The sequence below is a fragment of the Copadichromis virginalis genome, linkage group LG4 (genome assembly GCF_057382275.1).
Source record: "Copadichromis virginalis isolate Kocher_CV1m ecotype Utaka linkage group LG4, C_Virginalis_male_GT1.1, whole genome shotgun sequence".
Taxonomy (NCBI): domain Eukaryota; kingdom Metazoa; phylum Chordata; class Actinopteri; order Cichliformes; family Cichlidae; genus Copadichromis; species Copadichromis virginalis.
This window is the reverse complement of record NC_140621.1, coordinates 35798559-35812286: the sequence shown is the minus strand read 5'-3', so window position 1 is coordinate 35812286 and position 13728 is coordinate 35798559. Positions and strand designations below refer to the sequence as shown.

Genomic DNA, 13728 nt, shown 5'->3' with positions numbered 1-13728 from the left:
GATAAGTGCAGGGAGAGCGAACGCCGAGTGACATCCCCACCGAAAGGAGAGGGAAATAACTGGTGGCAGGCCAGCGAAGATGAACAGCCCTCAGTAAAGTAGTCGAGGATTTCATGAAGTGGAGTGGATGAGCTCGGACAATTAGGAAGGAATGTTTGGAGAAGAGATCAAATGAAGGGTTGATTAATTGAAACACTGACTGGAGGAAAATTGCCTTCTGTAATGATCAGCCCCCAAATTGTCAGAGAGCAGAGTGCGAGTCCACCAAACTTCATGGGAGATGATAAGATGTTTAGACGTAGTCAGAACTGTGAGTTGGCTTAGAGAGCGGTCTTGAATGACGGTGTCGAGGGTGGATGCTAGATGATGCTAGTGAAAGCACATGAAAAGTGATGGGACGCCATGAAGAATTAGGCACATTGTGCGGTTTGGATGTCTTAAAAGGGGCGATAGAGGACAGAATCTGGTATCCCCGAACCATGAAAGTTCGCTGGTGCTTTGCAAAGACAGGAAAGATGGCAGAGAAACTGGCATCTCGGTGCCGGCAGGGTTTGTTGCTACATCTTGCGGAAGACTGGACAAAACGGAGAAACTGGTTAGAGGAATGGGATCCCAGTGCCGAAAGCTTGCTGCTGCCATTGCAAATGATGGAAATAGGGAGCCTAGCATCCCATTCACACACACACTGACACAGATACACACTCACTCCCCTTCCCCACTCCAAACTCCTCCGATACTTGCCTCCCATCCGGCGCAGACGGTGGGTCAGCTGGAATGTGCAGTGATGCAGCGACCCTGATGCCGCTTACTCGGCTCACTCCCTGTTGCTTGTCATGTGTTTTCATGGTGTTATGGTGTGAAGATTCATGCACTTTTGTGCTGTGATGTTTTTGTTTTCTGAGCAGAGTTTCTTTGTTCCTCCTCGACTGTCCATTGTTGTTATACATTTCATTGTTTTCTTTACATTACCTGTTGTGACCTGCCTCCCCAATGTGATGTATGTACGTTTAGAAAAGGTCCAATTTTGCTGCAGGCAACTGCAAGGGACAAATAAAGGCTTAAATCAATCAACTATAGTCTATGTGCACTTTCCCCTCCTGAGTCACCTGATGGTCTGCCAGAATCTCTTCGAGGCAGTCCAAAAGTCTTTTTCCATGGCGTCTCTGAACTCCTCCCACACATGAGTTTTTGCTTTAGCCACTGCCCGAGCCTTGTTCAGCCTGTTGGTTCCTGGTTGGCTTCCTCTGAAGTTATCAAGGCTAATCAAGCCCGATAGGACTCCTTCTTCAGGCTGGTGGTTCCCTTTCACCTCTGATGTCCACCATCAGGTTCGGGGCTTACCACCTTGACAGACACCAACCACCTGGAAGTGCTGAACAGGGTCCATTCAGACTAGTGCGCCCTTGCAATGCTGTCAAAGATCTGCTGCAGGTGGGTGTTGAAGATCAGTAACTCTACCCCAGATAGAGCAAACTATTTCCTGGATCTTCTGCTCATAGGGGTTTTTGAGTCGCTCTTCATCTGGTCCCTCACCCAGGACCAATTGGCCATGGGAGACGCTACCAGGGGACAAAAAGCCCCACAAGACACACAAACCCCTCCACCTTGATAAGGTAATGAATCCCGGATAGCAATGGCATATAGAAAGTATTATTTTTATGTCATAGCTGATCAGAGGTAATATAGGCATTGATAAATAACAATTAGCATCCTGAAAGCCTCTGTGATCCAGGCACTTTAAGTATTTTAAAAACCTTTTCCAAACTTAAATAAGTTAAAATTTAAAGTAAAGTAAAAGTAAAAGGAGACTTTTCATCAATCTATCCCACATGAGATGAACCAGATCAGAAACAGATTCAACATCATGGCATCAGCACTGCTTTCTGCTCCTCTGCATCACAGCCATGAACCTGCTGCAGGTGATTCACACTGTGATGGATCCATCACACTGATGCTCACAGCTGGGTCTGGAGAGCACCGAGCTGAACTTAACCAGATGTTGTCTTCAGACTGTGAGTCTTGGAGTGTAAAGCTGATGGGGATCAGCTCTCATCGTAGCTGCAGACACTTCAGGTCACTTCACCCTTTAGCCTCAGCCTGTGGCTGTATCCCAATTCAGGGTCTGCAGCCTTAAAGGCCGCATTTTAAGGCCGATTACGTCACAGCGGCGCGCCGAAGGCTGTCCCAATTCAAAGGCTGCTCGAAATGCGGCCCTGAAATGCGTCCTTCATTTCCCTGAATTTTAAGGACGTGGCAGTGTAGACTTCGTGGCCCAACATATCCCAGAATGCATAGCGCGGCGGTGGGTGTGGATAAATTTGCCGAAAAAAACGGCGGATGAGGGGCGGCTGAAGAGTAAACTTTAAGTACTGAATATTATGTCACTTATTTATGTGCAAATGTTTAATAACGAAGAACATTAAACATTCCTGTTGGCCACATGTCAGCAAAGTCATGTGACATTAGTGACGTTTGTACTAACTTGGTTTTAAAGCCTTTACTTTTAAATATACGCCGTTCAATAGCTGAGCTTAATCCTACAGAGAATGATCAAAGCTCATGTAGAAACAAACAAATGAACAAAAGATTTTCTACTTCATTTCTGTCAAACACAGCTGTATGACACAGCTGTATGACACATTTCCAGCTGTTAGTATCATGGTTGCTAGGCAACCTGGGCAGCGCAACAGAGGCTTTTTTTTTTAAACTTTATTGACAAACAACAGTATCAGCGCAACGGAGGCTAGACCGTCCCATTACACAAGCCTCGTACTTCCGGCCTTAGCGGTCTTTGAGTACGCGGCCCTTGAGGATCGTTGAGGCTGCGTACTTTAAGGCTGCAGACCCTGAATTGGGATACAGCCTGTGTCAGACGTTTCAAACCCAGACAGACCAGCAGGTGTAGTTTCTCCTGTGGCCACCAGAGGGCAGACGTTCAGCAAACAGCTGCACTGCTCCTCAGAGTCCAACATCCTCAAACCAGGAGGCGGGCTCAGTGCTGGGGAGGAGCTGGACCATCAGAGAGGAGGGGGTTATCAGAAGTGAGGAGAGGAGCGCGCTCAGTCAGGACGGCTCACTGCTCCTCTGAGCATCACAGGGAAACACGAGTGATTTAAGCCTTAAAGCTGTGATTTTTAAAGTGTTACCTCAACCACACTGATGTAGCTGCTGTTGTAATCAGAGGTTGTCAAAGATTTTCATTTCAAAAGCCAAAATACCTCTCGCCCACACTCTGACCCACAACTTTTCTCAGTCATTTATGATAAAAGAGTTTAAGGGTTTGAGAACAGCTTGGTCGTTGAAGCTGCAGCTGGTAGCTTATAATAACATATAACCTCCAATAAAAGTCCTGGAAATTCACTCACAAAACTGAAGCTCAGATTTCTTAGAGGGTCTGTTAGTACAGTAACCTCACAGACGATGTGTCATATCAATGAAAATGCTCCAGCAGCACAAACACTGTGCAAAGATCTAGTTCAGGGACTCCAGTTAGCTGAGGTGAAGCCTAGAAGACTGCTAGCGGCTACCTGTGTCACCATCCACCTGTCTGAGCGTTTTCTGGTCTGATTACTGACCTGGAAGATCCGCAGTAAAAACAAAGGAGAAATGCACATTTCAAGACAAGAAATAGTCGCCTAACATGTTTCATTTTTGAATAGATATTTCTGATTCCTGTGTAAAAGAAAGGACGTGTCCTTTCTATCAAAGGTCGTCGTACTGATGTGCACTTCTGCCAGCTCTACGCAGGATCTTTGTGAACGGCTTCATTTTATTTTCAGGTCCTTGCATCATCTTTTTTGTACACACTGTTTTAAATACCACGTCCCACTTTCTTAAAAAGAATTAAACTAATTAAATTTTAATAAGTGAAAAATCCCAGCACCCTGTTGGTTGAACCTTTCTTTTTTTGGTCCTTGAGTCTGCATCTCATTCTGACTCGTGCTCTGTGATTGGACGGCTCTTTCGGAAACCAGTTTGGTGATGTGTGTTCAAGGGGAGGGAACTATACAGACGTTATTATAAAAACATGAAGTTACAAAGAAGAGGACCCACTCGTGACTGCCCACCAACCACATCTAGCAGGCAGGATGGCCGGCAAACATGCAAATGATGGTAAGAACGTTTTATATTTGAGCTTTTGGATGAACCAGCAGAGCGAGGACTCGTTCTCTTCCTCAGACTAATATTTCCAGGTTTACGTTCGTGTATGTTAACTGTCAGCCTGTGGAGTTACCTGTAACTTTGAAAGTAACTTTACATTTCTCACACACTTTGGTGTTTTAGTCAAACTCAGCTTTCTTGTCACATTCAACAGATGCTGCCAATATTCAGTGACGCTTCCACCGTCACACAACAGCTGCTCGTTATACTGTTCATGTTATTAGACAAAAACACAGAGAACAGCAGTTCATCTGGAGAATTCAGTGAAGTTTAAAGACTTCAGCTGCAGATGTTCACTGCACGATTTAAACTAAATGTTTAAAGTTTAGAGTTTCACTCAAAGGTCCCTTACAGATGTTTTACTAACTTGGTGTTTCAGCAAAACTAGAAAGTCATTTTGTTTCTGACATGATGTAATTTATGTTATTTATTTATATTTATAATGGAGTGCTTTACTATCATTGGTTGTAGTTTAATAGTTACAGTTTCAGACATTTTCTTCCTTTTAGCTGTTTAACTGTATTCTTAGGACAGAGCTCCAGGAGGCGTGAACATCATTAATGCTCCTAAAATTATTTTCATACTTAAATAAAACTTTACTTTCATTTCTATCCATGTATTATACTGAAAGGGTTTTCTTTAAACAGATGGCTGCCTGGTTCACATGGCAGGTGACTGCTGCAGAACTGAGACGCCTTAAAAACCATCTGAAGCCTTTCAGGTGTTTTGCAGCATTAGACATAAAGAGCACCGAGTCATCAGCAAAGCAGCGTTTAGCTCAGTGAGACTCTACAAAGCTGGAGTCAGCTGTTCAACCCAGACTAACTGATCATGTCTTTGAAAAGCAAAGGAAGCAAATAGGATCAATTTAAGCTAATGTCAGTTGTTGTTGTCTAGATCAGTCACACTGTGACTGCTGCAGTGTTGATGTGTGATGAATGTCGTGTAAATTCTCAAACAGGGCCGACAAAGCTGAGGATTATCCTCGTTGGGAAGACTGGAGCTGGGAAGACTTCAACCATCAACACGTTCCTCGGTAAACCTGCTGTGAAGAAGAACCGCCTTCTCTCAGATACAACACCGTGCAAGACGGAGACGGCACAGTTTGGAGACCAAGAACTGGTTTTAGTTGATACTCCTGGTCTGTGCCACACCAACTATAAAAAAGAGGAAGTGCTGAATAAGATCACTGCATCCGTGTTTGAGGCTGATCAGGGTCCTCATGTGTTCCTGTATGTGCAAAAATGGGTGGGAGATAACACACAAGACGAGAAACGAGTGGAAGCCCTGAAGAAGATGTTTGGCGACGCGTCAGGGCCTTACTTTTTCCTCTTGATGACTGTAGATGGAGCTGAGGATGAGGATAAGATAACAAAGTTTACTCAGAGAGTTGGTTTTAAAACAGAGAACTATTGTGTCCTTAACAACAAAGGTGAAAAAGACCAGAAAACTGAAAAGGTAAAGGAGCTGGTGGACAAAATCAATCAGGTGGTGCAAACTAACAAGGTAGAGGGCAAAGAATATTACACCAAGGAAATGTTGGAAGAACATAAGAACAGACTGAAACCAACATATCAGGTCAGTGATGCAAACAGGGACCTGACCTCTGTGGTGGGGGGCTTGTTAGCTTCTATGCTGGGTGAAGAATTAGCTCAGAAAGTGATACAGTTTAATTCTTACCTGGCAAAGGAGTGTGATGAATGGCTCTGACTGTAGCCGTGCAACAGCCACTTACAACATCCAGCACGATGAAAAGGATCAGCGAGGGTCATGAGACTTTTTCTTAAACTGATTATGTGACTTAAAGCCTTCAGACTGAGTTTGAAGAAACGACATTAAACATCCTTTGATGCATTAACGACCATCCAGCCCTGTTTTTAATGCAGCGCCGCCCGAAGATCACGAGCGTCCAAACCTGATGAACGATGTTGTTGCACAGAGCGTCTCTGAGTGTTGATGTCACTGTGCTGTGGCTGATGATGAGCATTATTCTGAAATTGTTCTCCAGTTTGTAGATGCAGGTTTGTGCTGATTGGTGAGCTTTTATTTCTGACGCTGCGTCTCTCACCCTGATCGAGACAACCAGCGGTTTCCTCTCAGTACCTCTGAGATGTGTTGACATCGTCATTTCATATGTATTCTTCATGATTTTTAATGTTCCCCTTCTGTTTTTCTTCACATTTGAATGTTTTTGGAGTTAGGTTCGGACACATTGGCAGTTTACTTTCATGCTTTTGATCGATTAAAACTGTGAACATTTTTGCTGCTGCAGGACTTGTTAAAGTTGCTTCCTTATATGTTTTTTCTACAGTTTGTTAAATTTGGAGAAACAATGATAAAATGTCCAAATTAAAATAAATTGGCCTTTTAAATGTCACCTGTCCCGACTCTCTTTCTACTCGTGTGCTGTTTTTTTCTGTTATAACGTTAGATTGCCGAGTGCTGCAACTTTATTCCAGCATTAGTTGGGATGTAAGTATAAAGGAACGAGCTCTTTATGCGCAGGTATTTATGGCTGCAGCTGTATTACCAATGCTAACATTCTCTTATTTTGAAAAGCATTGATACGGCCTCTCTTTCCCCTCTTGTCCACAGCTCATATAGCTCAGCGCACACACAGGCATGCATTAGACTGGATCGTTAGCCTCACTTCTATAAACTTGATTAATTTTGTAAAGAACAATTCTCACACACAAACAACGAGTCCTCTTCAGCTCTGCGGTTCAGAGTCAGCAGCAGCTGAGATTTAATCATGTGGAGTTTATCAGCACTGACAGAGACATTCAGGCTCTGACTCACCTCCTGTCCTCCTGCTGTGACCTGAAACAGCCTCAGTGCTCCATGTTTATGCCTCAGGTCCTAAAATGCATCAGAGGTTTGTGAGACCAGCTCTGCTGAGTTAGTGATGTCTCTGTTGCCTGTCCATACAAACATAACAAATGTTAATTATGTTCGAGTATTGTTAATGACTGAGGGCGGGAGTAATGTGGACACTGCTCCAGTCTGTCGTGGTGAAGCAAGGAGGGGAAAGTAAAGCTGTCAGTTTACCTGTTCCTGGTCTCATCTGTGCTCATGAGCTTTGGGTAGTGAAGAAATGAAAGTGTGAATACAAGAAATGAGTTTGCTCTAGAGGATGGCCGTATTTTCTGGAGTGATGCGGTCAGGAGTTCAGTCAACAGCAGCACACTGACGTGGTTTGGGCACCTGACGAGGATGCTTCTGGCAGCTTCCTGTGTGAGGCGTTATGAGCATGTCCATATGAAAGGAGACACCTGGGCAGACTGAGGACACTGCTCCTGAAGACATAAGAAATTATGTCTCTGGGTGACTTGGTGTCTCGCTAGAAATAAGTGCTTGGGTTAAGGAGGTCTGGGCATCTCTGCTGAGACCACTGCCTTCATCATCTGGACCTGGAGAAGAGGCAGAAAATGGTTGGATGGATGTGGCAACTGTGTCAATCAGCTAAATGTGGCACTGCTGCCTGACCCCCAGATCTGTCAGACCCCATCAGGATCCCCCTCAGAGCTGAGGACGCCATCATCCACCTGATGCCTGTTATCGGACCCGGAGTTAGCAACATCCCCCAAAAACCCGAAGAGGAGAGTCCTGGCCCCTAGCCCTGCCAGTGTAGCAGGAATGATGAGGATGATGATGCAGCAGCAGCCGTTCTTCTCTGCGTGAGTAGCTTAATGTTGTTCGTGTGTAATTTACGTTGAGTACACTAACCACGTTATTACATTAATGCATGTAAGGTGAACTAGCAAACATCATCATAGCTACATGCGGCTGTCTTCTTGTTTGATGGCAGATACTCCCTTCACCCTGGCCAAAAAGGCTAAAATGACCAAAGAAAAAGTGGAAAACAGTTAAACATGAGAGGTTTTTGGACAAAGTTTGTTTTTTCCATTGTTTAAGCACTGCTTCCAGCCAAGAGTGATACCATATATGCCCCATAGCTGCAGAAAAGGCTAACATTGTTATCTTTTTACAAAAAAACAGCTGAACATGAGAGGTTTTTGGACAAAGTTTGTGTTCTCCATTCTTTAAGCACCGGTTTGAGCACCGTTTAAGCACCGGCACCGTTTCAAAAGTACCGGTTTGGCACCGGTCTCGGATAAAACCTAAACGATACCCATCCCTAGTTAAAACACCACTGCACTTTACAGGAAGAGCCAGAATCGTCTCTGAGGTCTTTTAACATCTGTCGGACAATGCTCAGGATTTTCTATGATTTTCTATGAGTCTGTTGTGGCCAGTACCATCATCTGTGCTGTTGCATGCTGGGAAAGCAGGTCAAGGGTCACAGATGCTAACAGACTCAATAAACTGATCAAAATGCAGTAATGTTGTAGGGATGGAGCTGTAAAGTTCACCTAATGCACAGCACACAGAGCAGTACACCCTCTTGCACATGCTCGACTGTAAAAATAACAAATAACAAAGTTCTACAGTTTAGAGTAAAATGTCAATCATATATATTTACTCTCTGTAATATTTTGCATATTTATATTTCTTAAATTTTGTCAGTTTCTTTGTAAAATATTTGTATTATTTGATTTAGTTCAGTCTGTTCTTATTGTCTTGGAGCAACTATAACCATATCATTTCTTCTGGGATTAATAAAGTATTCTGATTCTGAGCAAGGTTTTAGTCTCCCACCATGGTTTTATCCAACACTGACAGATAAATGCTCCGTGAAAAGGCTGCGTTAGGACACTGGCTGTGGTTAATAACCTGGGTTACAGACCGAGTGTACGTGATCTTTGGTGTTTGTTTTTCCTCCTTGTCTTTTAGTTTACGTTTCACTAACAGCTACAGTCACCTGTGTCACCATCCACCTCTCAGTTAAAGAGACCACGCCCCTAATTATGCAGACTTAAAGCCTTAGTTGAAGCAGGTGCGTTGTAAAAAGCTCAGTGCAGGAGCCTCTGCTGGACATTAGAGGAACTGCAGGTTTTGGTGCTTCAGTGCTGATGGTTCATCTCATCCTGACATTTGATCTGAATAACAAACACATTAATGCTGTTTTATTGTGTTGTTTCCTGTTGTCGTCAGAAGGTTAAGTGTGAGGAGGCAGACCTGTGGAAATGCACTCTGATGATGCACTTTTTTCAGCCTTCTGATTGGTTTCTTTCAGCCGGACTTCTGATTGGACAGCTGAAGTTTAGGGGCGGGAACCAGGAGCAGACTTGAATATAGAGGTGAGTTGGAAATGTAAACAGTCAGAAGAAGACATGGATGGTCGTACTGCAGTGGAGACCAAGGTACTGATTGATCCACAGCCCATGGGTGAGTGTATTTGTCCTGCAGTGATCCTCAGGCTGGTGTGTGCTTTGAGTTTTGGGACAGTCATTATTTCCTGAAACATAAAACAGGAGCAGCTCTTTGCTTAAATCACTGGGACACGATTTCAGTTTCAGTCTGAAATGTTTTTTAGTTCACACATGTTAGGTTTGTTCATTTACTCTCAGTCTAAAGCTTGATCAGCACCAAGCTGCACTCAAAGAAATCATTTCTGATTTTTAAGCTGTAAAGATTTTATATCACAGATAAGAGGAAAATAACCAAATGAATCTCATATGACTCTTAATATTTGAGTCAATAATAGAAATTATAAATATGTAATAATTCAAGTTTTATAAAACTCTGAGCTGATGAGTTGATATTAATAAAAGTTTTAAATGTATCATCTGCTCATGAAATAAAACAGTTTCTGTTTTTTTAATGTGAATATTTTTATCGCACTTTTAAAACAAAGTTGTTCAATAATCAGATCCTTTCATTTTATAGAAAAACTATTGATGAGCTGTAAAATCATCATCAGGTGATCTGACAGTAAAGGTGATAAAGTCAGCGTTCAGTCCTGATATTTTAGGAGGCTTTATGATGGTGAGATGATTTTTTTATTCTGGTATTTCTGGACGTTTTCTGTTTCAGTCAGTTCAAATCTATCGTGACAGCATTTCGCCGCCATTTTCCTTGCGATCCTCTAAACGTCTCGAACCTGTGCGGTTAAATCCGTCACATCTACGACTTTAAACTATAAATGTGATGAAATCAGTTTCTGTGGATTCACTGAAGTCTTTGTTCTTGGAGTGAAGCTGAAGCTTCTTCATATTTGGTTCTGGACACTCGGACTTCTTCACCTCTGTTCAAACTTCCTGGTAAGTAAACTGATTTATTAACAACAGTTTGATTTTTAATATGATGAAATAAACGAGGGTGACAGCGAGCAGTTAACCAGCTTTACTTTGGTATCAGTAGCATTAGCTTTTGTGTTGATGTTAATCCAGCTAATAAACTGTAATATGCAAATGCTATAAATGAACTTTTAAACCTGACTTTGGTCCAGTTCTCTCATTTTCACTGCCTTGTTGTGTCTGTCGGTCTTTAGATGCAGTTCTCTCCTCGTTGGTAAGGATGCAGACTTTCTTTTCAGCAATAATTTTCAGATCATGAGTTGAATATTTTTGTAAACACTAAATGTTTCATGTAAAAAGTCCTGACTCCTCTTCATGTTTAATCCTCTGCAGCTTCTATCAGATTCAGTCTGCAGCGATGTGGAACCGAGTCTGAAATAATTCTCCTTTGGTGAGTGCAAAGTTCTCAGACATGAACAAACTTATATGGAGGTTTTATGACTCTTTACAGACACAGGTTATATAAAGCAGGATCACAGTGACGGCTTCATGTTCTGACGCTTCTCTGAAACACTTCCTGTTAAATCTGTTACTCCCAGTATTTCAGTGTATCACAGATACGTTAAACAGCTGGTAGCTGTCCACAGACGAGACCCAGGCCTTCCATTAAACTTCATGAGTGGCCGTTACCTGCTGGCATAGCAGCTGTTTGTACTGATGACCCAGAATGAAGCTTCTATGTGCACACCTGTGCTCCGCCTCAGCATCGCCCAGCTAAATCTGTGTGCCATCGATTTACTCAAGTTTCCAGAGGACATAAAAATAATGAAGTCCATGTCACATTCAGTCCAAAAACCTTTCTTCAAATGTTGATCTCAATCCTAACAGTGACATTTTGTAGTTTTATTGAATAACACTGAATTCAAACAGTGACCACATCCCTTCATTTTTATATTTTATGAATAAACCTGATTATATCCATGTGAAACAATGAGTGTGATTTGTCCTCATATGTCTCGGGTCTGTTTTTTACAGAAGCTCCATCATCGGCTCCGTTTATTTAAAGAGCAGATGAAGATAACAGGCGTCATATGGGCAAATCAAATCTGTTCTATTTTCAAACAAAAGCGATATCATGAAGTCTAAAGGTTCTGCCTTTTAAATGTTTTTTATGAGACAGTGTCAAAATAAGACCATTTTTATTGATTCTCATTTTGTTTTGTCTTTTAAGCCACAGTGGGACTCCATAAACTGTTTCATGGCCGAAGTGTATCTCTACAGGACGAGACACTCAATAGAAAGATTGTTGTGTCTGGATGTCACTCTGAAACAGGTCGTGTGATAAATACTGAACTCTGGGCCATCTCTGTCCCATCTTTGCCAAACCATGTGCCATATTTTATTTGGGATTTTTGGTTAGAGTTGGGAGCCTAAACTGGGCTCTACATCTGCAGATGCACCAGAGCATGCCCGGTCAACAGGACCCCACCAGAGGCGGAGCCAGCCATTTTATACACCCGGGCTTAGCCCTATCCGGTCTTTAAGTGATGACGTGACAAATCCTACTTCCGGGTCTAAAGTAGTCTGCGTTTAATACGGCTTTTGTGTTGTTAACATGTTTAATGTTTTGTATTTTCTTCAATTTAATCTCAAAAAGCTCCTAAAACAGTCAGTGATCACTGTTGACCTCCCTCGGCTTTTATTACCGCTAATCATTTATTTAAGCTCAGTTTTTTTTTTTTGTATTGTATTGTATTGTATCTTTATTTCAGACATATACAGAAAAAACAACAACAATAGTTTTAACAGTTTTAACCTTACGATGTAGCTACAGCCCAGGGATTCCAAACCCCCTCAGTCAGGACATGCTATATTGTATTTAGATGGAAGCTAGCGAGCTAACTTCCTTTAAAACTTCCTAACTTCCTTTCCCCTTCCATCAGTACATAACTGAAACCGATTTAGAGAGTTTGTTTAGCCGTGGAGGGTAACAACAGAAAGTATGAAATAAACACACATGTAAGCAAGGGCTGGGCGATATATCGAGTTTTTTAAAAATATCGATATATTTTTATATGAGATATAAGATGTGACAATATCTTTTATATCGATATAGTCTATGTTACGTTATAATTATAGTTGTGGAGCCACAAGTTTGCCTCTCTTTCATCCACTTTTGTCTTTACGCAACGTTACTCGACCTTGCCTCTCCTTCACTGAACACAACTCCCCCTCCTTCCCCATCGCTTCACCTGCAGGCAGCGACAAGATGGACACGGCAAATCTCCGTTAACGAGTTACTGCGCATCGCCCCATGCGTGGGGCTGGACGGCATCAACGTGTTAACGAGCTAACCACGCTAACGAGCTAACCACGCTAACGCCACGCTTTTTGTTATGCACAAAAACAACAGTTTTCTTTTATTTATGGAGCATTATTATTTAATAAATGCTGATAATTTATTTTTGAGTAGTTTTTTTCATGTACATCTATGCTGTATGTTAATAAAAGTGCCTGTGTGACATCTGGGACACAGCTTTGACTAAGAACTCTGTTTGTTCTTACTTTATGGCTTTAAAAAAAATATCGAGATATATATCTTATATCGCCATCCAGCTAAAAAATATCGAGATATGAATTTTGGGTCATATCGCCCAGCCCTAATGTAAGCTAAGACTCTCTAAAAAACAGCATTGTTGTTGTTCAGCTTTTCATTTCGCCATTTGTTGATTCACTCGAAGAACAAGTAACGTAATATGGGTCAAGTGATCAGTTTGATATCAATCTTTTGTGATACACCGTCATATTTACATTATTTGTACAGTAGGAATGATTTGCTTTTGTACCTGGTGAAACTAAGCTCTCCTCTGTGCAGCAAACTCGCAGGCAGCAGCTTCTCCCCCCTCGCTCACATGTGTAAGTGCTCAGTCGCCCAGTGCCTGAGCTCGGATCATACCAAAATTAGGGGGGATTTACGACTGTGCGTCATGTAGTTTTTGTTTTATACAGTTGTCAGTCAGGCATCTAACTATGAAACAAATAACACTCCAAGACCCCGGGCTTCTGATAAGATTACCCGGGCTTAAGCCCAGTAAGCCCGGGTTTGACCCCATCCCCCCCCAAAAAAGAAAACATCAGTATATTAATCAGCAGCTTAGAGTTGCTGGTTGCAGCATGCTTTGCTAGCTTTAAGTCAGCTAACTTTACTTGACCAGGAAATTAATCCCGACTCCAGGTTTCTCCAAACTCTAACTATATCCATTCCTGATTAGAGCCACACCTTTTTGTCCTCATGCTGAAGCACACTTGGGTTCTGCTGCAGGACTCTGTAGTGACCTCAAAGTCCCGACCTGAATCCGATTGAGATGCTGTGGCATGACCTTAAAAAGTTGGTTCATGCTCAAAAACCCTCCAAAGATGAGTGGGC

At 42.4% G+C, this 13728-nt stretch overlaps 1 protein-coding gene across 1 annotated transcript; it reads left to right on the top strand.

Annotated features, from left to right (window-relative positions):
• Positions 1-5088: 5088 nt before the first annotated feature.
• LOC146712069 (GTPase IMAP family member 4-like) lies at positions 5089-6519 on the top strand. The gene has a single exon (XM_085452982.1). The coding sequence runs from the start codon at positions 5089-5091 to the stop codon at positions 5869-5871; it is 783 nt and encodes a 260-aa protein (XP_085309108.1). The 3' UTR covers positions 5872-6519.
• The last annotated feature ends 7209 nt before the right edge of the window (positions 6520-13728 follow it).

Excerpts from the sequence above, each read along its gene's own strand:
- LOC146712069 (XM_085452982.1), top strand. The coding sequence starts at position 5,089 with ATGTGTGATGAATGTCGTGTAAATTCTCAAACAGGGCCGACAAAGCTG.